We start from the raw sequence: 26797 nt of genomic DNA, 5'->3' as shown, positions 1-26797 counted from the left end.
TTCAAAATTGCTGCCAAACCAGCTGAGTATTTCCGGCGTTTTCTGCTTTTAGTTTAGCTTTACAACACCTGCAGGATTTTGCTGTGTTCTAAAGGACGTTGGAGAAGGCAGATCTGATGCAGTGCATGTACCTAAGATAGGATACATTAGATGCCTGGAGGGTGTGAAGCAAAGGTTCATGAGATTGTGTGCTGGTACGCGTCGAAAAGTATGGCCCTTCAACCAGGGCTTATGCCCGAAATATCAGCTCTTCCGATGCTGCCGACCTGCTGTGCTTTTCCAGCGCCACACTTTTCGACTCTGATCTCCAGCATTTGCAGTCTTCACTTTGTCCTGCGTGCTGGGATGAGGGGAGTATCCCAAAATAAGGTATGAACAAGCTAGATTTTTATTCCCAGGATTTTCAAAGAGTTGATCGAATTGAAGTATCCGACATTTTGAAGGGCTTGACCAGGTAGATGTTGAGAAAACCCTTCCCCAGATTACAGAGTCAAGAAAGCAGGTTTGCAAGCTCAGACTGAATGGTTCCTCTCTGCCCTGAGCTGTCAACGTTCCATCCTTCAGAACTGACTGAGGGTGATATTGAGGGTTAGTGCCAGAAACTCCAGCTTCCATTTTAGTCCTGCTTATGTTTGTTGCTGAGCCTCATCCTCCTTCACTCAGGACAAGATCAGCTGTATTGTGATAGCTACTTGCTACAGATTAAAATAGTTACCTCTGTGTGGAGATATTGTGCAGCCAGGATTGTGTTACTCTGTTATCTTAAGGCAGTTGATAATATCTGTTTACATTCAGGTTGCTGTTACTCTGAGAGAGCACTGTTAATATTTCCCAGAGAGAGCAGGGGATTTGAATCCTGTCTCTGCCGAGATAGCAATTCATCTAAACACACTCAATCCAAAGAACAGTGAGTGTTCCTTGTGGGGAAACTGTCAGTGTAGACCAACGAGAACCTAAACTTAACCAGATTTAACTCCTTTGAGATATCAGTTATACAGGCCTGGCTGTGCAGTATCTTCACACAGAGATAACCATTTATCAGGAGTGATCTGTTTGCTACATTTAAATATTATTAAAATAGTTTGTGTCTGCACGCTGAAAACAAATCCTGATTCTGGTGATTAACTCACACAGGCATGGTCTGGTGAAAACTGCTGAGAAATATGGTTGTCATAGTAAGGGAATCCCTTTTTAGTGTAGCACTCTCTCCATTTTCGACAGGAGGGGGATTACAGTGTAACATTGCACCGGTCCCAGAACCAAACACCAATCTCCTGCTAAATCCTGCATGTGTTTGACTGGGAACAGACACTTTCTGTGTGCCTGGTTGTGTCTGTGATAGGGAGTAACGACTGAGCCTTCTATACATGAGCACACACACGTGTCTGAGAATAATGTCTGCATCTTCACATCCTTCTGAAAGTTGTGACCAATCCTCAGTGTGTGATTTCAGTGACTGAGTCGCTTTCTGTTCAACAGATACCAATTACCTGAAATGGCTTTTTCCAAATTATGTGAAGTCCAATCTCTACCACTTCTGTTACACACAAATCGGACAGTGTTTCTCCATCTGTAATTACTGGAATGGTGAGTAACAAAATCTTTTGTGAAGAATATATGTACAAAGTGGCAGTGCATCACACACTGTTTGTACTTTGACTGTATACAGAGCATGTTGGACACTGTTTCTGTGTACAGTAAGTGTCAGTGCTGCCTCTGTGCTCTCTTTGTGTAAAACACACCATTGTCCTATCAGAACATAGGGCTGCTCTCTCATGAGAGAGAGAGAGAGAGAGAGAGAGAGAGAGAGAGAAATGATTGGTGGTTGTTTAACCTGAGTGTTACCATATCTCAGGTGAAGGGAGAGGATGAAACCTTCATAGTGTCTCAGCTGGTACACGAATTGAACTCGTGCTATTGGCGTCAAACCGACTATCCAGCCAACTGAGCTAACTGACCTGTGCTTTGAATACAGTTTGAATGTAATTAGAATCTCATGTGTCCGACATATCTGAGTTGTTTCTGTGTCTGTTTCAGATCCTCATCATCACAAACTTTACCTCAATAACAGCAACTACCTGGCCTTCCTCAATAATGAGAGGGAAAATCCGAATGCAACAGGTAAAGTGGAGATGGATCACAGAATGGTCTCGGAACCAGATTCCTGTGGAGTAGGGATGAGTCCACAGACCCTTAGGAGGAGCGCTGGAAGTTTTGCTCCTATTTCTGATATTCAGTTTTTGCCAGTTGGGGGGAGCAGGGGGTGATGGGGTCTGATTTATACAGGAGAGAAACTGGAACCCAACATGACCCTTTGAACCTAACACTGAGCTCAAACAGACCACACTTTGATTTGCTGCAAGGACCTGAATTTGCATGTGGGAGTCACAAGAAGGTGTGGTAGGTGTAAACTCTCTTGAAGGATAGAAAAGCTCTATCGAGCTGACATGGTCTGAAGTTATTTAAACCCTGAGCCCTTTAAACTCATTCTTGAAAAGAAAATTGGCAACAGCTTTCAGTGAGAGTTTTAAAACAAAAACCTTTGGCTGGACTTCTTCAGTTAATCATTATTTCAATTGGAAGGTTCTAATTTCAAAGATTGACTGACAGTTTAGAATATTGCTGAAGAAAAGAGGTGTTTTGTCAAAGATTTTTGTCCTGCATTCATCAGGGAGAGTTGCAAGAACAGCAAGTTAAGGGAAAAGCTATCATTAAAATTGTATGAGGAAAGTGGTAATTAGCTAGCAAATGGACTGTGATTGATAGAGGTGTTGCCATGGAGAAGGCCCCCAATGATGATTGACTGTTAACTGCTGAGCTTTGTTTAAATTTTAAACCAGACAGATAGAGTCTGATGAACTGATCAGGCATCACCTCAAGATGTGAACCAGTGAATAGCTGTCATGTAGTTTATTGAGTTGATATGGGCATCATTGACAGCATTCTGTTTATTAATATATGTATCACTTCTTTTGCAGATCCCTTTAGATCTGTGCCTTCCTGATCTTGTTTCTGATATAAAGTGGAAACACTTTCTGTCTATTTACTCTATCCAGTCTGCTATGAATTTGAAAACCTCTATCAGATTGGTTTGTGTCACAGAGATGGGGTGATTAAAAAGGCTTTTGCCTTCATTGTTCAGTCCTTTTGAGAATAGAATTTGGGAAATTATGTTGAGGTTGTGCAGGACATTGGTGAGGCCACTTCAGGAATACTGTGTCCAGTTCTGGTCGCCCAGTTATCAGAAGAATAATATTAAGCTGGAGAGGGTACAAAAGGAATTTACTGAGATGTTGCTGGGTAAGGAAGCTTTGAGTTATAAAGAAAGGCTGGATAGCCTGGGACCTCTTTCACTCAAGCGTAGGAAGTTGAGAGGTGATCTTATAGAGCTTTATAAAACCATGAAAGATGTAGATAGGGTTAATGGTAGGTATCCTTTCCCTAGGATGGGGAATTTCAAGATTAGGGGTCTACTTTTAAGGTGAGAGGAGAGAGATTTAAAAAAAAACACGATGAGCAAATGTTTACACAGAGGATGGTTTGTGTGTGGAATGAATTTTCAGAGGAACTGGCAGATGCAGGCCCAGTTGCAATGCTTAAAGGGTATTTCAATAAATACATGAACAGGAGAGGTTTGGAGGGACATGGGCCGGGAGTAGGCAGGTGGGACTAGTTTAGATTGGGATTATGTTTGGCACAGACTGATTGGACCAAAGAGTCTGTTTCCTTGCTGTATGACTATGTAACAGTCCCAATTTCTTTGAACAATCTTCAGAACTGCCGTTCTCGTTCTGGGAACCATTCTTCTGCACTGTCTCCAATGCATTGACATCTTTCCTATAAAGTGACGCTCAGAACTGTCCCAATACTCCAGCTGAAGCCTGACAAACATCTTGTTTATATGCAACATCACCTCCTTGCTCTCGTGCTCTGTGCCCCGCTTGTAAAGCTGTTTGATTATTCACTGTACATTCCACTGTCCTACCGTTTTCAATGATCTCTGCGCAATATACACCCAGGTCCCTCTGCTCCTGAACCCACGGCATACACACCCAGGTCCCTCTGCTCCTGAACCCACGGCATACACACCCAGGTCCCTCTGCTCCTGAACCCACTGCATACACACCCAGGTCCCTCTGTTTCTGAACCCACTGCATACACAGCCAGGTCCCTCTGCTCCTGAATCCACGGCATATACACCCGGGTCCCTCTGTTTCTGAACCCACTGCATATACACCCGGGTCCCTCTACCCCTGAACCCACGGCATACACACCCAGGTCCCTCTGCTCCTGAACCCACGGCATACACACCCAGGTCCCTCTGTTTCTGAACCCACTGCATATACACCCGGGTCCCTCTGCTCCTGAATCCACTGCATATACACCCGGGTCCCTCTGCTCCTGAACCGACTGCATATACACCCAGGTCCCTCTGCTCCGGAACTCACTGCATATACACCCGGGTCCCTCTGCTCCTGAACCCAGTGCTATACACCCACGTCCCTCTGCTCCTGAACCGACTGCATATACACCCAGGTCCCTCTGCTCCGGAACTCACTGCATACACACCCACGTCCCTCTGCTCTTGAACCCACTGCATACCCATCCAGGTCCCTCTGTTCCTGAACCCACTGCATATACACCCAGGTCCCTCTGTTCCTGAACCCACTGCAGAATTCTTCCAACCAAATCTCTCACTTCTCTATGTCAAATCTCATCTGCCCACTCCACCAAAGCATCTGTGTCCTGTGGAGTTTAACACTGTTTTCCTCATAGTTTACAATTATTCCAAGTTTCATTTCATCTACAAACTCCGAAATTGTCCCCTGCATCCCAGGACATAGATCATTAATATTTAACAGGAAAATCAAGGATCCCAACATTACTCCCGAGGAAACTCCACAAGTGACCCTCATCCAGTCCAACTGGCATTGTGTAGAACTCCAGAGGAGAGTGAAGTACAGTGTCTGACCCACCGTCCCCACCCCAGTCCCACAAGGAGACAGGGTCTGACCCACCGTCCCCACCCAGTCCCACAGGGAGACAGGGTCTGACCCACCGTCCCCACCCAGTCCCACAGGGAGACAGGGTCTGACCCACAGGGAGACAGTGTCTGACCCACCGTCCCCACCCAGTCCCACAGGGAGACAGGGTCTGACCCACCGTCCCCACCCAGTCCCACAAGGAGACAGTGTCTGACCCACCGTCCCCACCCAGTCCCACAGGGAGACCGTGTCTGACCCACTGTCCCCACCCAGTCCCACAGGGAGTCCGTGTCTGTTTAAATTCAATTCAGTTCGATTCAAGTTGCTGGTTGTTTATCAGTGTTTGACAGCTATTTTTGGTTTCTGAGTTGTTGTTGTTTTTGTCCTTGTTTTTATTAGAATGGAAGAAAAATTTTCTGAGGATCAAGAAGCTTGTTCTGATTGGTGGACCAGATGACGGGGTGATAACTCCATGGCAGTCGAGGTAAGAGTCTGTTACTGATGGGGTGTGAGTGTGAGTGGCTACATAGCTGGAGACTACCCTCTGATCATGGTACCAATCTCCCTCCGACTGGGCCACAGGCTCCAGACTCCGCCCGGACTGCGTTCCTGAGGCTGGAATATCCTGTCCCAGACTCCGCCTGGACTGCGTTCCTGAGGCTGGAATATCCTGTCCCAGACTCCGCCCGGACAGGGTTCCTGAAGCTGGAATACCCAGTTCCATACTCCACCCGGACTGGGTACCTGAGGCTGGAATACCCTGTTGCGGACGCCGCCCGGACTGAGTTCCTGAGGCTGGAATATCCTGTCCCAGACTCTGCTCGGACTGAGTTCGTGAGGCTGCAATACCCAGTCCCAGACTCCACCCGGACTAGGTTCCTGAGGCTGGAATACCCTGTCCCAGACTCCACCCGGACTAGGTTCCTGAGGCTGGAATACTGGGTACCATACTCCACCCGGACTGGAGAATAGAAAATAGAATAATGTAGCAATATTTAAGTAGATACCCATGCTGAGAAGGGTGTGTAAAATGAGTCTGGAGTTAATGGCCTAATGGTAACAAGGAAACTATTCTCGGTTGTCAAAAAAACCCATCTGGTTCACTAATGTTCACTAGGGAGGGAAATCTCCTATCCTTGCCTGGTCTGGCTGATGTGTCTCCAGACACACAGCAATGTGGTTGACTCTTAACTGCCCTCTGGACAATCAGGGAGTGGGTAATAAATGCTTGTTTAGCCAGCGACACTCACGTCCTGTGAGTGAATTTAAAAAAGGGGGATGATTTGGGATGGAGTGTGTGTGCTCATGAAAGGGCTGTTTATTCTGTAAGGTGTTGTCCAGGGTCTGGAAGCAGGTTACACAGCACACCTAGATTTAACAACGTTTCAGGACAGCTATGATCGATTGACAGCGTAGGATTCATTCAATCGGACCAAATTGCTCACAAAAACATTAACCCTTTGTGGTGAGGAATGTTAAAACATGCCCAGTCTTTTGTGAAAGGTGATTGCAGGAGTGAACAACTGAGGCTGACAATCAACCAGGGGCCTTTACTCATGTCCTTCTCCCACCATCTGTCTGTCTCTCTCTCTCACACGCATGCAATCTTTTTCTGTCACACTCTCTCCCTCCCTCTCTCTCACTCTCACACACTTTCTTTCACATTTACGCTCTCACGCAAGCGCACACACACACTTTGTCACTCTTTGTCTCTTTCACTCACTTCCCCTCTCTCTCTCTCTCTCTCTCTCTGTCACTCATTCACTCACTCTCAAAAATGTTGCCAGAGGAACCTCCCCCTCACCACTTTATGTTACGAGATGTTAATTAAAGCCCTTTCTGTTTCTCTTTCAGTCAGTTTGGATTTTACGATGAGAATGAGACAGTGATAGAAATGAGACAACAGCTGGTGAGTTGTTGAGCGCTCACATCAGTGAGTCACAACCTGAGGAGTGGGGGGGGGGTTGTCATCCTGGGGCAGCGTCTGTGAGGGAGGTGATGGGGCTCAACACAGGCCAGGGTCTGAGGGAGGTGACAGAGGGGACCACAGGCTGGGGTCTGAGGGAGGTGACGGAGGGGACCACAGGCCAGGGTCTGAGGGAGGTGACGGAGGGGACCACAGGCCAGGGTCTGAGGGAGGTGACGAAGGGGACCACAGGCCGGGGGGTGGGGGAGGTGACGAAGGGGACCACAGGCCGGGGGGTGGGGGAGGTGACAAAGGGGACCACAGGCCAGGGGGGTGGGGAGGTGACGAAGGGGACCACAGGCCGGGGGGTGGGGAGGTGACGGAGGGGACCACAGGGCGGGGGGGTGGGGAGGTGACAGAGGGGACCACAGGCCAGGGTCTGAGGGAGGTGACGGAGGGGACCACAGGCCGGGGTCTGAGGGAGGTGACGAAGGGGATCACAGACCGGGGTATGGGGGAGGTGACGGAGGGGACCACAGGCCGGGGGGTGGGGAGGTGACGGAGGGGACCACAGGCCGGGGGGGTGGGGAGGTGACGGAGGGGACCACAGTCCGGGGTCTGAGGGAGGTGACGGAGGGGACCACAGACCGGGGTCTGAGGGAGGTGACGGAGGGGACCACAGGCCAGGGTCTGAGGGAGGTGACGGAGGGGATCACAGACCGGGGTATGGGGGAGGTGACGGAGGGGACCACAGACCGGGGTATGGGGGAGGGACCACAGGCTGGGGGGGTGGGGGAGGTGATGGGGGTTCCCAAACATCACTGTCAGGTTGATGGGGTCTTCTCCTATTTCTTCCATAGAATGTCTGGGCTCTGAGAGACTTGGCCAGTTTCTCCAAGTCTCCCCTCCCTCTGTGTTATTCTGCTGTAAATGGTTACATTTCATCTTTAAACAGATCTTTTTAATTTTCTTTATTGTCACATTGGCACATCACTTTGTTATTCGTTGCCTCAGTGTTGTTCCAAAACTGTTTCATTGGTATCAGTTCTTCCAGGTGGTCATGTTAGGTTATTTCAGTCTGGTTGGTTTGCTCTATAACTCTGTATTCTGTTAACTGCTTTCTGTATTTCCCGTTTCACTTGTGATTTTCACCATCTGAAATATTTTGGTTTTGGTAATAGTGACATGAAGAAATGCTTTACTCACACACCGAGTGGTTAATGTCTGGAACAGAATGTTTGTCTGTGAGGGAGTGAGGTGGAGGTAGATTCAATTGAAACATTGAACAGGAGGATAGACTGTTATCTGAAAAACTGGTGTTTATAGAGAGGCAGGAGAATGACATTTGGTGAAATGTTCATTTGGAAATCTGGTGCAGACATGATGAGCTGAATGGACTCCTGTTCTGTAACTCTTCTGTGATTCTGTTGTACATTTCTTTTGTGTCTTAGCTGCTTGTGATGAGCAGGTATTATGTCCTTGTGTTCCTGTGATAGGATCAGAGTTGAGAGTGTTGTGCTGGAACAGCACAGCAGGTCAAGCAACGTCTGAGGAGCAGGATAATCGATGGTCCCCCTCCCTTTTCCTGATGCAGGGCTTTTGCCTGAAACGTTGATTCTCCTGCTCCTCGGATGCTGCCTGACCTGCTGTGCTTTTCCAGCACCACACTCTCGACTCTGATCTCCAGCATCTGCAGTCCTCACTCTCTCCTGTGTGAGAGGATCATCCTGGTTGAATAATTGGGGTCATTGATGGATAGTTTGAAACCTGCAGTGAGTCACTCCCCTCCTGACTCCCCACTTCCCTGGATGAGTACAGCTGCACCAACACTCAAGAAGTTTGACACCATCCAGGAGAAGCAGCACATTTTATTGGCATCTGCTTCACCAGCTTCATCACTCACAGCCTCCGCAGTGTGCACCAACTGTCAGAATATTCAGGAATTAAGTCGATTCTCCTGAAATCTCCCAGGGTGATCCATTCTGTGGTTTCCACTCTTCCCCTCCACCTTCACAATCAGAGGGAAGTTGCCTCATAGATTGAATGGTAGAGAATTGTAAAGTACTCCTCCAATCAGAGGTTGGCTCTCTCCTGTACTTGCTTCTGATAGCCATAATATGGAGGTGCTGGTGTTGGACAGGGCTGGACAAAATTAAAAATGACACAACACCAGGTTATGGTCACTTGTTAGCTGAAGAAGGAGCAGCGCTCTGAAATCTTGTACTTTATTTGGAACCACTAGCTTTCAGATTGCTGCTCCTTCGTCAGGAGCTAGTGTCTATAACCTGGCATAGACCTGTTGGACTATATCCGGGTGTTGTGTGATTTTTAACTTTGCTTTTGATAGAGCCAGCTGAAAACCTTGAAGAGAAACAGCTTGTGATTGGTGAGCAGCAAGGAACATCAGTGCTGGAGAGCAGGTTTTTTCCACAAGATAGGAATGGCATGCTGGAGAAGGAGGATCTTTTGCTGGATTCTGTTTCCTGGAGTGGATGTCAGCCAAAGGAAGTCAGGGGTGGAGAGAGAAGAGGGAGGCTGCAAAATAGGAAATGGCAGCTTGCAACCAATGTATGGCTAAACGGGATTGAGGAAATTTAAAATCACCACTGAGATACTGAATTCCTTACAAATCAATATGGAACATCTTATTGAGGGCTATGTAAATTCAGAAGTTTCTCTCTTTGGAAAGGTGTGGTTAATCCTCCTACAATAAACCTTGCCAATCATTAAATTTGAATCTGAGATTGAGATCCGGGTGCAGTAATGGGGTTGTAAACCAGCTAGTTAAATTGTTTCAGTTTTATATTGGTGCCATGTAAATGTAGGAGCTGTGTCCTTGCCAGTCTGAGGAAGATGTGGTTAATTCAGCTGATGGTTTTTGTGTCTGGAATAAAAATCAATTTTTAAAAATAAACTATGTAAACTTATGCTGTTATCTTGTGCCAGTTGCTGTAGTTTCTAGGAAATGAGTGCTTTCTTTGTGTTTTAGTTTAATGGAGAGTTGATTATTATTGAGGATATTAGTTAATCTACTTCTGCATCTGTGTATCCAAATACATCATCACAAACAGGGAAGGTAAAGATACAGTGAGACAGCATTAAAACATAGAAAAGTACAACACAGAACAGGCCCTTTGGCCCATGATGTTGTGCTGAGGATTATCCCTAATCTAAAATAAAATAACCTAACCAACGCACCCCTCAATTCACTGCTGTGCATGTCCAGTAGTCGCTTAAACATCCCTAATGACTCTGCTTCCACCACCGCTGGCAATGCATTCCATGTATTCACAATTCTCTGCGTAAAGAATCTACCTCTGACATCCCCTCTATACCTTTCCCCTAATATCTTAAAATTTTGACCCCTCGTGCCAGTCAATCCTGCCCTGGGGAAAAGTCTCTGGCTATTGACTCTATCCATGCCTTTGTATACCTCACTCAGGTCACGTGTCTTCCTCCTTCTCTCCAGAGAGAACAGTCAGAGCTTAGTCAACTTCTCTTTGTAAGATAAGCCTTCCATTCCAGGCAGCATCCTGATAAACCTCCTTTGCATTCTCTCTCTCCAAAGCCTCAGTATCTTTCCTATAGTAGGGTGACCAGAACTGGACACAATATTCCAAGTGTGGTCTCACCAGGGACTTGTAGAGTTGCAGCAAAACCTTGCAGCTCTTAAACTTGATCCCCCTGTTAATGAAAGCCAAAACACCATATGCTTTCTTAACAACCCAATCCACTTGGATGGCAACTTTGAGGGATCTGTGCACTTGAACACCAAGATCCCTCTGTTCCTCCACACTGCCAAGAATCCTGTCTTTAATCCTTTATTCAGCATTCAAGTTCGACCTTCCAAAATGCATCACTTCGCACTTATCCAGGTTGAATTCAATCTACCATTTCTCCGCCCAGCTCTGCATCCTCTTTATAATGTAACTGTTGTTCCAGAGAAAATCTCAGGAGCATCGGAAAAGAATTATTTTGACATCTACAAGATGCCATATAATCACTGGAGCTCCTTAGTCAGCACTTTGCAAATCTACCATTTAGAAGGACAAGGGCAGCAGACATAGGGAACATCCCCACCTGCTTCCCTTAGTATCACTGGGTCAAAATCCTGGAACTCCCTCATGGCGTTGTGGATCTCCCTATACTAAAGGGAATGCAGCGATTCATGCAGACACCTCTGAAGCATTTTCTTCGGGGCCATTCGGAATTGACAGTAAATGCAAGTTTAGCCACATGCCCCACGAAACGTTAAAAAAAATGTAAATTGAAAGTAGAATCAGGTAGTGCAACTCCAGCACCACCTGTCTGAGGGATAAAATTAAGTTTTTTTTCAGCCGGTGCAGCAGCACCACCTAATGTCTTTATGATGGTACTGCATCGACATGTTTCCTTGTTTAACCTTTACTGTTAGATTGTATAGCAGCTTAGTTAGTGCAACAACACAACTGGTTAGCAAAACAGTAAAACTAAAGCCACAAGCTTTATGCAGATTTAGTTTTAATGTAGCATTTTCTAAGAATATTTTAATGTATCTTGGTGGGGACAAGAGAAACTTATCCAGGATCTAAATTTTGATTTATTTGTGTTAGGTACGTCAATTTCTTTTACTGTCCGAGCTTTAGTCACGACTTCACTAACAATCGTAGGTGTACTGGGTTACTTTGTCAAGATGTTTATTAAATACGGTGATGATGAACAATTTTGAAATATAAAACATCATTTTATATGGAGACACACTGCCACCTCGAGGCTGATAAGTTTTACAACTTTATGTATGTCCTGCATGACTGGATTTGAACAGCTGATTGTACTGTTATTTCACCCAAATATTTTATTTATCGTTAACAACCTATTCCTGAAAACTGCATTACTAACTTCAACAAGAAACTCTAGCGTGGGAGATGAAATGCTTCCTCCCTTTTCACCATCCACGTTCTCCTCGGTGAAACTGACTTACAGTATTTTACTTATTTCATGTTTATATGTTGTAGATATGCAGTCTGAATTCACATTGCCAAATAGAGAACTCATCTGTTCAGCCAACTAGCATCATCCTGAGGCTCTGGTTACCTGTCTTTTTAATTCTATCTTTCACTTAACAAAATGCTGGAAAAGCACTGGTCTGGCAGTGCCTGGAGAAAGAAAAAGACTTGACTGTTTTAGGTCAGTGAGTCATAGTCATAGTCGTAGAGTTATAGAGATGTACAGCATGGAAACAGACCCTTCGGTCAAACCCATCCATGCCGACCAGATATCCCAATCCAATCTAGTCCCACCTGCCAGCACCTGGCCCATATCCCTCCAAACCCTTCCTATTCATATACCCATCCAAATGCCTCTTGAATGTTGCAATTGTACCAGCCTCCACCGCATCCTCTGGCAGTTCATTCCATACACATACTACCCTCTGTGAGAAAATGTTGCCCCTTAGGTCTCTTTTATATCTTTCCCCTCTCACCCTAAAACTATGCCCTCTAGTTCTGGACTCTCCGATCCCAGGGAAAAGACTTTGTCTATTTATCCTATCCATGCCCCTCATGATTTTATAAACCTCTGTAAGGTCACCCCTCAGCCTCTGACGCTCCAGGAAAAACAGCCCCAGCCTGTTCAGCCTCTCCCTATAGCTCAAATCCTCCAACCCTGGCAACATCCTTGTAAATCTTTTCTGAACCCTTTCAAGTTTCACAACATCTTTCCGATAGGAAGGAGACCAGAATTGCACGCAATATTCCAACAGTGGCCTAACCAATGTCCTGTACAGCCGCAACATGACCTCCCAACTCCTGTACTCAATATTCTGACCAATAAAGGAAAGCATACCAAACGCCTTCTTCACTATCCTATCTACCTGCGACTTCACTTTCAAGGAGCTATGAACCTGCATTCCAAGGTCTCTTTGTTCAGCAACATTCCCTAGGACCTTACCATTAAGTGTATAAGTCCTGCTAAGATTTGCTTTCCCAAAATGCAGCACCTCGCATTTATCTGAATTAAACCTGTTTGGTTTCTCCAGCGCTTTTGTTTTTTATTTTAAATCGAGGGCCGAAGGGCCTGTACTGCGCTGTAATGTTCTATGTTCATGCTTAGGATAAATAGATAAAATCTGTGGTAGGGGACTCCAGAGCTAGAGGGTTTAGGGTGAGAGGGGAAAGATCTAAAAGGAACCTAAGGGGCAACTTTTCCCCACAGAAGATGGTATTTATATGGAATAAGCTGCCAGAGGAAGTGGTGGAGGCTGGTACAATTGCAACATTTAAAAGGCAACTGGATAGGTATATGAATTGGAAGAGTTTAGAGGGACATGGGCCAAGTGCTGGCCAATGGGACAAGGTTAGGTTGGGATATCTGGTCGGCATGGACGAGTTGGACTGTTTCCGTGCTGTACATCTGTATGACTCTGACTTGCAGATTTTTCTGATTTTATTTCGGATGCTCAGCATCTGCAAATTTTTAGTTTGGTAGCACAGCCATGATTCCCTATCAATGATACTTGGCGGTAGTGCCGGTGGCAGCCCTACACCACCGTTCTGCATCGCCGTTCAGAAATCTCAGCGCCACTTGTTGCTCGCAGCACCGCTCATCGCCAGAAGGTGGTAATATTGCACCAAATTTTCTGTAACTGGTATTAAGCTGTTGAAGTGGAACTTGCTGGAACTATCCCGGGGAAGTGGAGAGAGGGAGGCTGTAAGAGTACAGTTTAAAGATAAGTTTTTAAGATGGGGGTATGGGGATTTTTTTTTCATTCAGAGAGATGTTAGTTAGTTTCTCCCCGAGAAGGCAGTGGAGGCCAGATCTTTGAATTTCTTCAAGGCAGAGGCTAGATTTTTGATAAGCAAGTAGGTCAAGAGTCATGGGAAGCAGATGGGGAAATGGAACTGAGACAGAAATAGGTCAGCCACGATCATTACCAAATGGCAGAACAGGGTCAAAAGGGCTGAATAGTTTGCTCCTATTCCTAATTCCTCTGATCCCATGTTTGGACAGAATGCTTTTTAACAGTTCTTTGAAATACGCACACTTTTGCAGAACAATAATGTGAACATAAAGTTGTGAAAAGTAACTTGGGAACTGCCCCAGTAACCTTAACTTACTCAACCACTTGCTGTCCCGTCCCAACATTATCTGAAACAATGAGTCTGGTTCCTGGGGAACACTGAGCACAGGCAGTTCCACCTCGCCACCTCCTCTCTGACCCAAACACTGTTGGACAATCGAAAACTTCCACCTGCTAAATGACAAAACGGTCCAAATAGTTGATAACTGGATATCAGCGGTTAAATTCTGAGGATTTTAGGCCTCATTTCTCTAGAATTTAGAAAGTGAAGGGTAATCTGATTAATGTTTTCAAGATATTAACAGGAAACGACAAGGGAGATACTGAGAAATGGTTTCCACTGGTTTGGGATTCTAGAACCTGGGCACGTAGTCTGAGAATTAGGGCCAGACCATTCAGGAGAGATGTGATGATGCACAACTAACTACAAAGGGTGGGAAAGATTTGGAACTCTTTTCCACAAACAACAGTGGATGCAAGATCAGTTGTTAAGTTTAAATCTGAAGTGGATTTTTTGTTTATTATACAAAGGTATTAAATGGTATGGGGCCAAAGACAGGTACATGGAGTTCGGCCACAGATCAGCCATGATCTCATTGAATGATGGAGCAGGCTCGATGGGCTGAATGCTTCCCCCCCCCCCCCCCCCCCCCCCCCGCCCACTCCACCCCCCGTTTATCTGTCCACCCCAGAGGCTCCCTGCGTTCATTCCTTATGAAGGGCTTTCGCCCGAAACGTTGATTGTCCTGCTCCTCGGGTGCTGCCTGCCCTGCTGTGCTTTTCCAGCACCACTCTAATCTGGCCTCCTCCTGTTCCTATGGCCTTTGGTCAATACTGTAAATGGCATTCCCTCACTAGTAAACCCCAAACCTGCTCCCCATTCTCTGGTTGGGTTTTGCAGCCACAGTGTTCTGTTTAACCTCACTCAGCGCTTCAGACCAAACATTCCCAGCATCACCAAATTACCTGACTCTAGTCCTGCCCATCGACTGAAAACCTTATTAATTTCTTTATTCCCTGAGACTCAGTAATGCCTTGTGATGACAAGGCTAAGATCTGTAATTCCATCTAATTCATTTGATCTCTCCATCCATTTTGCCTTGTTTGATCATCTACCTTAATGTGCTTCAGAGTCACATTTTTGTTTGATTACATCCCTGTAAGGTTTTTACACTGTTAACTTTGCTATGTCAATGCAACTTGTTGCTGTCATCACTTTCCTCCCTCAATAAGCATCAGCTGACCTTGCATCATGTCCAATCCACCCATCAACCCTGTGCTCACTGACTTGCACTGATTCTAGATTCCCAAGCATGTCGTGTTGAAACTCTAATCCTTCTGTGTAAGGTCCACGATCTTGCCTCCACCCAACTTTAAACAGTTCCAGCCTTTAAACTTTAAAAAAGTTACCCTTCCGATTCTGGTCTGCTCCCCATCCCTAATTTTCATTGCTCCATTTTTGGTGACCATGCCTTCACCAGCTGTGTACAAACCTTTGGAACAATCTCTATCTACTCCTCTGATTCTCTAACCCTTTTCATCCTCTTCAATGCTCACACTCCATGTACAAGGCTTTGGTCACCTGCCCTAATATCTTTCCCTTTGGTTAGTGGATATCATTGTCATCCTGTGAAGATCTTTACTACATTAAATCATCAGCTAAAAGCACAGTTTAACTGTAATGAGAGAATGATTGATTCTCCCAGAAATACAGAGCAAGTGCACAGTGGATTATAGAATCCCTACAGTGTGGAAACACGCCATTTGTCTCAACAAGTCTACACTGATCCTCTGAAGAGAATCCCACCCAGACAATTCCCCTACATTTATTCCCGATTAATGCATCTAACCTATACATCCTTGAACACTATGGGCAATTTAGCATGGCCAGTTCACCCTGACCTGCACATCTTTGGAGGAAAGTGGAGCACCCGGAGGAAACCCATGCAGACATTGGGAGAATGTGCAAACTCCACACAGACAGTCGCCCAAGGCTGGAATTGAACCCAAGGCCCTGGTGTTGTGAGGCAGTAGTGCTAGCCACTGAGCCACTGTGCCACCTCTGGTGGGGTCATTTAAGAGAACACTAACATTTCTGTTTTAAACATCTGAGTTTACCTGGTCCCTTTGTGTTTGAAAGCCCACCCTGTGAACAGTAACCTGCAGTCTGGTCTACAGTTCAGTGCACACAGTGCAGTGGATTTAATACCTCTGGCCATGTTCAAGCATTTATTCCTCTCTATCTTCTCAGGGGAAACCGCTCGAGACCAGTGACTCTTGTTCCTGTGACAGTTAGTAATGCACCGTGAATGTTTATCTTTCCTCTGTCTTTTGTGTTCTCTTTATTTCTCTCGACCCTGACTCATTTTGAGCTGCTTACTGGCTGCTGGGCCGGTGTTCCAGAGGCAGGGTAATCTCCAATGTTTGGTCTATGTCATGGAATTTAATCAGACAGTGTGTGAGGCAAATCACAACCTCATCAACTTTGACTGTGTGTTCAAGTCAAAGTAAAGTTGTATGGAAGTTGAAAATGAAATAAGATAAAACATGTGTTCTCTTTCCATCCAGGTTTACATGATGGACTTGTTTGGCTTAAAAAGTCTGGATAACCAGGGAGCCATTCACACCTTTACAGTGAACAATGTGCATCACACCAAATGGCACTCCAACCGCACTGTTTTCGACAATTACATTCTCAAATGGCTCACGTAAAAGACGTTAAGCAGGACATCCATGTTGCAAAGGACAGGCGAACTGTGAACTTGGAGTGTGCAACAACCAAACTGAACCTCGGAAAGATGGCTACTCTGCAGGGGATGGGGGAAACTCTCCAGATCTGGGAGGTTTCCTGGGGTGCCCTCTGGTTAAGTGCATTGACAATCAACAGTGGCCACTGATCAGAGGGGACTCAATGTCATCAGTGCTGATTCCAACAGCCTTGGAGTGATGGGGAGGGGATTGTCGAAAAGGGTGGGGGTGAGTGTGGAAATGAGGGGAATAACCACAGCCACTAAAGGAAGATAGTCCACACTGAGAATCAGCAACAAGTTTAAAGATTTAACTTTTGCAACTTCTGGCTTTTTGTCTCTTTACATCTTCTTCAGTGAAATGGTAGGGAACCTACATGGATGCTGCTTTCTAAAGTGTGTGTTACTCTGAATCAATACAAACTATTTTTTCAAATTATTTTTAAACATGAGAATAACATTCAAAGACTACCTCTGGTATTCTGCCCATTAGATATACACAAAATGGAGTGGGAAAGGGAGCAGGGAAATGGATCATTGGAGTTATTCCTGACTTGTGTAAAGGTTGTATCTAAACATCAAGGATGGAAATTAGGTTGTGAATTAATTTGTAGTTCACTCATCATTTAATATAAATGTCCACCCTGATGCCTCCTTTCCTATATCTCCTGAACAGGTTAATAACAGGTTGTTGCTGTAGCATTTACCCATTACATCTGACTCTTCAATTCCCCCCTCCTGTTTGATTTCCCTTCCTTGGTAAAGTTCACTGATCAATCAAGTCTGGTTTGGCTTTGTTCAGAGTTCACCTCTCCTTTAGTGATTTGGACTTCTAATCATTTAAAGGGAAATGTAATTTTCTTTTGAAGGGAAGAAAAATGTTTTCTATATCTGAACTTTTCAAATGAATAATTTTGAATGAATGGAGGGTTTTTAAGCGTCAGTAAGGTTTTTGTCTTTTATATAAAAATTATGAAAGGACTTTGAAAACAGGAAAATGTTTGGTTTTGAATAATTACTGGATGCCTCAGGAATATGAGGGTGCCCAATATAGGCGATGGGAGTAAAATCAGTTCTACAGAAGGGAAGATGTGGCTGGGATTGGAGTGAACTCCTTATTCCGGGTGTACCACTTTTTCCAGGAGGGATTGCTTTTGTACTGCTAGAGACTGGCAACGTGCTACAATAATTTACTGTACATAAATGGAATATCAGGAACTTATCACCATTCCCACCCATCACTTTAATTATAGTGAAGGGCTAATAGGGAATGATATGCCTGTTCTAGGGGAAAATCATTTGAGTCTGTTCAAACCTCTTTACAACTTGTAAACACTACTGACCTCAACCTCTTCTTATGTATTGGTCAATATTTGGTCATGGAAATTACTGTTTAAATTGGAGCAACTAGTTATCCAACATTTCCCCCACTATTGATTGTGTTTTCACTCTTGGGTTCTATTCAATGAGCTATCTTTAATCATTCCCTTTAGATACCCTCGTGGTATTGCTGAGGGAGTGGGAGGTGGTGGGCAGGGGTAGTGCCAATGCCTCAAGTGAGTTCTTTAGAGGTGAGGGAGAAATTGTGGAACAAAAGGTTGCAAGAATTTAATAGAGAGCAGATTCAGCATTACCCTAAAAAATGTCTTTACTCGCTTTTCAGTCAATGCTAGAGTCAATGTAGGCATTGTCAATAGGAAATGAAATAGAAGGGACTTGGGGATCTGAAAGAAACAAAATACTGGGAATACCAAGGGCGAATCATCAGTGTCTGATAACAACATCAGCAATGGTTGCTAAAATGCAGGTGTTAGAATTCTCAGACACAGTCTTATTTTTTTCTAATCATAAAAGTAAGTGTTCAGTAATGAGTTTATGAAACTCAGGGTATGAAAACACTGTAAGTCTGTATTTAGTTTTAACTAAGAGTGTGCAAGGAGACCTTTTACAAAGCTCACTGACTTAATATTTGGTTTGCAATATTGCAGTTGATTGAGATTTTATTTTCTTGAAGTCCCGCTTTCACTGCAGTTGCACCTGTATCCTGGATCTTTGGGAGTTCTCTGAGCATCACCCTCAATATAAATATCTGATGAAAGGTGATCGAACTGAAGCATTGACTGACTGTTTTTCTCCTCTGTCTACAAACACTGCCTAGCCGACTGAGTACTTCCTGCAGTTTTATTACAAACATAACTCCTCAATGTTGTATTTATATAGGAACAGGAATGGGCCTTTGTTCAGTGAGATTGTAGCTGATCTGCCATTCAGTCTTCTTTAATCTGATAAGTGTTCATAAGTGATAGGTTTAGAGATAAATTTACAGTCTATCTCGGTTAGTTTAGCTGCGTGAACAACAGCCCTAAATTGGGATATTATCCAACAAACACTTTCCAATCCTGTTGAACTTGTCAGTTCATTACTTTTTAACCTATTTATGTTAAACTGCCAATGTCGCCTTGTTAGATGGTATGTAGAGGCTTTTGATGGGCGTGTACTCATTCAGTGCTAACTCAGTATCTTTATGGATTTTGATCTGTTCACAGATATACAAGGCTTTGTGTTTGACAAATGTTAGTTCGTGTGAAAGCATGAGCAACAAATTAAGTATATTTTTACTCTCAGCCACATTGTTATCTAAACAATGGGGAAGTAATCTAATTTGCAAGGGGCAGGGGTGGCTCAAACAATACAATACAATATTGTGCATTCAGTGTTAGTGTGCATTTTACAGTCCCTGCCATCATTCAGATACACTTGGCTGCCATCATTGGCTACTCTGTTTCCAGGGTTTCAAAAGCATTTTAACTTTTTTTGTGTGGTTTGAAACTACTATGGGCTTAGGTTCCTGGGAGTTGCCTGGGTGAGCAGTGTCTCTCATACAGACATGATTTAACAAGTGGCTGCACGCTCTGGGTAAGATCAGACATTACTGATCCCTCCAGTTAGACAGTGGAAGTGTTTTGAGTATTCACTTGGTCCTGTCAAATAGAGGGTGAAATGACACATGTCCAACACAGCTGTTGTCCCAGAACAAGGCTCGCTGGCAGTTCTTGCCAATTCCACCAATAATCAATAATCAAAACTGATTCTGGTCCTATCCCCTCACCATTTTCATGGAGATTGGATTAATTCTGGTTGGACAGCAGCATGACTTTTTCATGAAAAAGCTGGAATATTAATTAGTTGGTAAAGTTGCTCGTGGCAAACATAACTGGAGCCTGCTGTAATCCAGTCTGATAGCTGATGCTGTGAGGGTTCTGTGTTTGAAAGAGAGCACTGTGCCCTTCATGATAAAGTGGAACCCTAGATTTTCATCTCCAGGTGCCTGACTGCCTCACTGGGCCCTCATCCTAGTGAGTACCCAACTGGAAATGGGAATACAGCTGCTGATCTGTCACTGAACTCTCCTGCTAACTTGCTTGTTTGGTTCCTGTTATGCAACCTTCTGTAAAGAATCTGGGGAATACTCAATCTTTCCGTCCCTTTCCCAGAGAAGTTAGGAAGAGAAATACGTTCACACAGAAATTGTTCAAATGTTTTCTGGTTATGAAGATGCAGTGTGTAGTTGATATTCAATAGTTAACATGCCAGTCCTTTCTCCATGCAATCCTTAGTGTAAGAATATAATGAAGGTTGAGTTATCCATGGTGATAGCTGATCCAAGGAAGCAAATTGCTCCTTTCATGTTGATTTTGAGAGTTCCAGTGCACCTCCAATCGAAGGAGGTTGGTTTTGATTATTCCGTGGTGTTTTGAATAAGTCGGTGCCTGTGATGGTGGATGGTGACCAGCTGAGATAGTGGCGGTGGTAAGGCTGGCATCATTGTGGTGAGGGGCTTCATCATTTGCTGCATGTGTAATACTGCCGGACGCTTGCTACCTGGTACCATACTGGAATAACACTGAAGGAATGAAAACATTCAACCTGAATCAACAAAATGTACTAATTATCAACAAGTTGTGCTTTTCCTTAATTTATTGAGCCTTGGTTTTACCATTTTCTGAATTGTTTGTAAATTATTCCAATGTTGCCTCATTCTCCTACTGTCTAATAAAAGTATTTTAAACAAGAATTTGTGACTGATGCAAACCTTACTCAGTTCAGTGTTTCAGGTTGTGTCACACTCCCTAACTGAGGGACTTGTTCAGAGCCTCTCCAGCTGGGCTTGGTACCTCTGCCATGTTCACTCTTCCTGATTAAACTATTATTTCACTATTGTATATAATCCTAGGACTGAATTTCTTCAATCAGGTTCTAGGGGTTCGACCTTGTTCATCTAGTCAGCTGGAGCACAGGGATACGGCCATTCAGCCTGTTGAGACTATGCTGGCTTATTCAAAGAGAGGCCAGAGTCCCCTGTTCTGTCAGAGTCGAACACTTCCTTCTTTTTACAAGTAGTGATCTCCTTCCCTTTTGCTATCACATCAGTATTGTTAGTGTTTTATTTAATCACTGAAGTGGTCAATTTGTTTCTCTTTCTCACTATTATCGAGAACAAAAGAGACTTTCACTGCATTTCATAAATGAACTCAAATATAATTCATTTTTTAAATGCAAACATATTCTTACAATAAACGGCAAGACTGGTTAAGGACTAAGCTATATTCCCTTAGTTTGCAAGCCACATAACAGACAAGATAGTACAACATTGTAACAGTGGTATATTGTGTTATCAGTTATCTTTAACTTATTCGCCAGCTCACTAGAGATACAGTTAGTAAGTTTGCAGATGACACCAAAATTGGAGGTGTAGTGGACAGCGAAGAGAGTTACCTCAGATTACAACAGGATCTGGACCAGATGGGCCAATGGGCTGAGAAGTGGCAGATGGAGTTTAATTCAGATAAATGCGATGTGCTACATTTTGGAAAAGCAAATCTTAGCAGGACTTATACACTTAATGGTAAGGTCCTAGGGAGTGCTGCTGAACAAAGAGACCTTGGAGTGCAGGTTCATAGCTCCTTGAGAGTGAAGTCACAGGTAGATAGGATAGTGAAGAAGGTGTTTGGTATGCTTTCCTTTATTGATCAGAGTACAGGACATTGGTTAGGTCACTGTTGGAATATTGCGTGCAATTCTGGTCTCCTTCCTATTGGAAAGATGTTGTGAAACTTGAAAGGGTTCAGAAAAGATTTACAAGGATGTTGCCAGGATTGGAGGATTTCAGCTATAGGGAGAGGCTGAACAGGCTGGGGCTGTTTTCCCTGGAGCGTCAGAGGCTGAGGGGTGACCTTATAGAGGTTTACAAGATTATGAGGGGCATGGATAGGGTAAATAGACAAAGTCTTTTCCTTGGGGTCGGGGAGTCCAGAACTAGAGGGCATAGGTTTAGGGTGAGGGGGGAAAGATATAAAAGAGACCTAAGGGGCAATGTTTTCACACAGAGTGTGGTACGTGTATGGAATGAGCTGCTAGAGGAAGTAGTGAAGGCTGGTGCAATTGCAACATTTAAGAGGCATTTGGATGGGTATGTGAATAGGAAGGGTTTGGAGGGATATGGGCCGGCTGCTGGCAGATGGGACTAGATTGGGTTGGGTTGGGCATAGACAGGTTGGACCGAAGGGTCTGTTTCCATGCTGTACATCTCTATGACTCTATGACCGTATATTCCCAGTTCTATTTTTACAACTCCTTAAAACCAGGAATGTAAAGATTGGAAAAAAACTAATCAGGCAGGAATTAAGGGCAACACTGAGGTGGATGTCCTGGTACTGGGAATTTCAGACCAGACTGAAATGCACACTGTGCATGAGCCTTCTCCCCCTGAGAGAATAGCAAGGTGGTCTAAGCAAATGTCTCAGCCGAAGAAGAGGCCAGTGGAGACATGGGAAAGCCTACACCGGTTAAGGGGAACATATCCACTTCATCCCTGGGACAGCGTACAAATTCTGAGCGTCATTGTAACTAAAAGAGAAGGACGCTGTCTCCGTGAGGCAGTCTCAGAGCATACGAACAGGAGCTGCAAGCTGGCTGGATAGCAATATCACAGTGGGTACAGGGGTATAACCAGCATTAGACCAATTGGATAAAATGCACAGTTTACTGTCAAATACCCACAGAAGTCCCAGAGTATGAGGAAAGGTTTAGGATGACCTGGGAAGAACATGCAGGAGTCCCATATGTGCAGGATGACCGGGTTTTTGAAGGTTGTGATTATGGCCCACTGAAGTCTGCTTTTGCAGCCGGACTTAAACCTGAGCTCACCAACATGTTAAAGCTTGCCAAAGTGGATTGGGACCAGAGGGGGACTAATTACTATGACTAGGTGGGCAGAGCCCACCAGCTCAACTGAGATGTGGGTGCCAAATTGTGAGCCCTTCAGGCAGGACAAATGAAACAGACCCCCCGGTAACCCTAGGAAGACCCAAGACAAATGCCCAGGGAAGTGTCACTTCTGTGGGAAGGAAGGCCGCTGGGCTGGGGGACACTGGCAAAAAGGAAATGGGAGAAGTTGTCTAAGAAGCAATGAGGAAGAGGGGATGCTGGAATTTGGGAGTAATACCAATCTCCCAGAACAATTTAAAAATAAACTAAGCATCCAGTAGCAGCAGAAGTTGACAAAAAACCTGCAAGAGCCTGCCCAGTGCTCCTCTGTGCTCCTACTGGTTTTATGCCAGAACAGGTGAGACTGACTGCATATGAACATTGGACATTGAGTGCCTTTTGGACACAGGAGCGATATTGATGTGCCGACCCCAAAGGTACGAGACCAAACTCCTGTGAGATGGGATAGCGAGAACAGCTTACGGAGCAGGAACTGACAGGATTGTAATCAAACGGATCGAACCCATACGCCTTGAATTCGGTTCCCAGGAGTTACCTTTATCTGGGTAGGACCTGTAACCCAGCCGCTCCTTGGGATAGATATCCTCACCCAGCTGAATTCCTCTTTACATTTCAGTGACGTACAGGTAACAAGGTCCATTAGAACCCGACAAAGGGAAGTACTAAAACACCACCCCATCGGGGCTAAAGACAAGGTTGACTGCAGATTACCGAAAATGGAACCTGCCACCTTTACAGGAACACCTCCACCTTGTACCAGACAGGAAAAATGAAGAGTTTTGAGAAGATTTGTAGCTCAGGTTGAGGTTCTGGATTTAACCTGATATGTTGATGAAACATCTGAAACCAAACCTTTCAGCCCAGCGAGCAAACCTACATTCAAAGAAAAAATGAACTTTAGTAAAAACCCACAGTATCTCTAATAGCCTGATGTGGCTGTGGGAAATGGATATTAACTACAGCTAACAGGAAAACCAAATGATTTGTCACAACACACTGCGCTGTCACGGTATCGGGGAAGCCTATCACCCAGAGCATCTGCACAGCCAACAGAATTATGGGCTTTGACTGAAGCTGCAGAACAGCAGTGGGTCAGTCTGCCAATGTTAACACAGAAATCCATTATGCTGCAGACTGTCATCTTATTGTCTTACTGTCAGCTACTAACCGATGCTGTAAGTTCTGCTTCCTCACAGGTATTGGCTGCCCCCACCAGAGGGTAATCATTACATTGTACCAGGTGAGTGGGTTCTTGTGAAAAAGGCCCACAAGGAGCCCTTAGCTGTGAAGTGGGAAGGACCATTCCAATGCTGTCAAGGTCCAAGGAAAGGAAGCCTGGATTCATGTTTCCCACATCAAACAGAGATGTCTAATACGGTGGGACCAGAGACTGACTGACCACCATGACATTTATTCTTGTTAATCTAACTGTGCATATCTCTTTTTGTAAAGTGTGGTTGCCATACTGTTAAAAGGATGTAAGCTTGGATAAGACTTGTGTGATTCTCTTTGAAAGGTCTCAGTAAAATCAAAAGTGAGGGATATTGTGTTATGAGATATTGTGTTATAGGTTATCTTAATTAATTCATTCACCAGCTAACTTTATTTAACTGCATTTTCATGCCTTATCAACCCTTGCTACAAGCAGTGTTTACCTCTAAATATGTGTAGCATACAGAACAATACCACCCCCATCAAGTCTCCATGAAACATTATAATATTAATCAGCACTTACCAACCATCTTCTGGACCTGAATAGAATCCCCAATTTGTAATTACCTATTAAATACCTTTCAACTGGGCCATATCCCTTTAAAACTGACGAAACAGTGCTTCACTGAAGTTGCATGAATGAATGAAACTCATAACTGGCAAAGAGTAAATAAATCTCACAACCCAGGTGCAGTAATAAGTTTAATATCCTTTATTCTTTTATTAACTACAGGTACAATTTCTAGCTTATTTGTTTGTTCAATATATCATTTCAGTTGTATGACACTCTAATCTTTTGCTATAAATTCTGTGTCTTATGATCTTAGACTCCACAACCACCTGATGAAGGAGCAGTGCTCCGAAAGCTAGTGCTTCCAAATAAACCTGTTGGACTAGAATGTGGTGTTGTGTGATTTTTAACATTTTCCACCCCAGTTCACATCAACTGCTCCACATCAACTCTTAAATACGCAAGCAGACCAGACAGATACTCTTAATCCCACCAGAAATAGCAGCCAGCATTTAGCACGTTTTAACCCATCTCCTGTCTCATAGAATCATAGAGATGTACAGCATGGAAACAGACCCTTCGGTCCAACCTGTCCATGCTGACCAGATATCCCAACCCAATCTAGTCCCATCTGCCAGCACCCGGCCCATATCCCTCCAAACCCTTCCTATTCATATACCCATCCAAATGCCTCTTAAATGTTGCAATTGTACCAGCCTCCACCACATCCTCTGGCAGCTCATTCCATACACGTACCACCCTCTGCGTGAAAAGGTTGCCCCTTAGGCCTCTTTTATATCTTTCCTCTCTCACCCTAAACCTATGCCCTCTAGTTCTGGACTCCCTGACCACAGGAAAAAGACTTTGCCTATTTATCCTATCCATGCCCCTCATAATTTTGTAAACCTCGATAAGGTCACCCCTCAGCCTCCGACGCTCCAGGGAAAACAGCCCCAGCCTGTTCAGCCTCTCCCTGTAGCTCAGATCCTCCAACCCTGGCAACATCCTTGTAAATCTTTTCTGAACCCTTTCAAGATTCACAACATCTTTCCAATAGGAAGGAGACCAGAATTGCACGCAATATTCCAACAGTGGCCTAACCAATGTCCTGTACAGCCACAACATGACCTCCCAACTCCTGTATTCAATACTCTGACCAATAAAGAAAAGCATACCAAACGCCTTCTTCACTATCCGATCTACCTGCAACTTCACTCTCAAGGAGCTATGAACCTGCACTCCAAGGTCTCTTTGTTCAGCAACACTCTCTAGGACCTTACCATTAAGTGTATAATACCTGCTAAAATTTGCTTTTCCAAAATGCAGCACCTCACATTTATCTGAATTAGACTCCATCTGCCACTTTTCAGCCCATTGGCCCATCTGGTACAGATCCTGTTGTAATCTGAGGTAACCCTCTTCACTGTCCACTACACCTCCAATTTTGGTGTCATCTGCAAACTTACTAACTGTATTTCTTATGCTCGCATGCAAATCATTTATGTAAATGACAAAAAGTAGAGGGCCCAGCACCGATCCTTGTGGCACTCCACTGGTCACAGGCCTCCAGTCTGAAAAACAACCCTCCATCACCACACTCTTTAAGCCCTTTCTGTATCCAAATGGCTAGTTCTCCCTGTATTCCATGAGATCTAACCTTGCTAATCAGTCTCCCATGGAGAACCTTGTCAAACACCTTACTGAAGTCTATATAGATCACATCTCCTGCTCTGCGCTCATCAATCTTCTTTGTTACTTCATCAAAAAACTCAATAAGTTTGTGAGACATGATTTCCCATGCACAAAGCCATGTTGACTATCCTGAATCAGTCCTTGCCTTTCAAAATACATGTACATCCTGTCCCTCAGGATTCCCTCCAACAACTTGCCCACCACTGAGGTCAGGCTCACCGGTCTATAGTTCCCTGGCTTGTCTTTACCACCCTTCTTAAACAGTGGCACCACGTTTGCCAACTTCCAGTCTTCCGGCACTTCACCTGTGACTATTGATGATATAAATATCTCAGCAAGAGGCCCAGCAATCACCTCTCTAGCTTCCCACAGAGTTCTCGGGTACACCTGATCAGGTCC

General features: G+C 44.5%; 1 protein-coding gene across 1 annotated transcript in view; it reads left to right on the top strand.

The window, feature by feature from the left end:
• Positions 1 to 20770, top strand: part of ppt2b (palmitoyl-protein thioesterase 2b) — a 43059-nt gene extending 22289 nt beyond the window's left edge. The window contains exons 4-8 of the mRNA XM_072550017.1: positions 1480 to 1587; positions 2038 to 2121; positions 5385 to 5469; positions 6840 to 6894; positions 16517 to 20770. Coding sequence (XP_072406118.1) covers positions 1480 to 1587; positions 2038 to 2121; positions 5385 to 5469; positions 6840 to 6894; positions 16517 to 16660 — 476 coding nt within the window. The 3' untranslated portion in view covers positions 16661 to 20770. The remainder of the gene's footprint in view (positions 1 to 1479; positions 1588 to 2037; positions 2122 to 5384; positions 5470 to 6839; positions 6895 to 16516) is intronic.
• The last annotated feature ends 6027 nt before the right edge of the window (positions 20771 to 26797 follow it).

Source organism: Chiloscyllium punctatum, chromosome 30, assembly GCF_047496795.1.
Source record: "Chiloscyllium punctatum isolate Juve2018m chromosome 30, sChiPun1.3, whole genome shotgun sequence".
Classification (NCBI taxonomy): Eukaryota; Metazoa; Chordata; class Chondrichthyes; order Orectolobiformes; family Hemiscylliidae; genus Chiloscyllium; species Chiloscyllium punctatum.
Note: the sequence above shows the minus strand (reverse complement) of the source record. Positions and strands in the feature narration are given on the sequence as shown.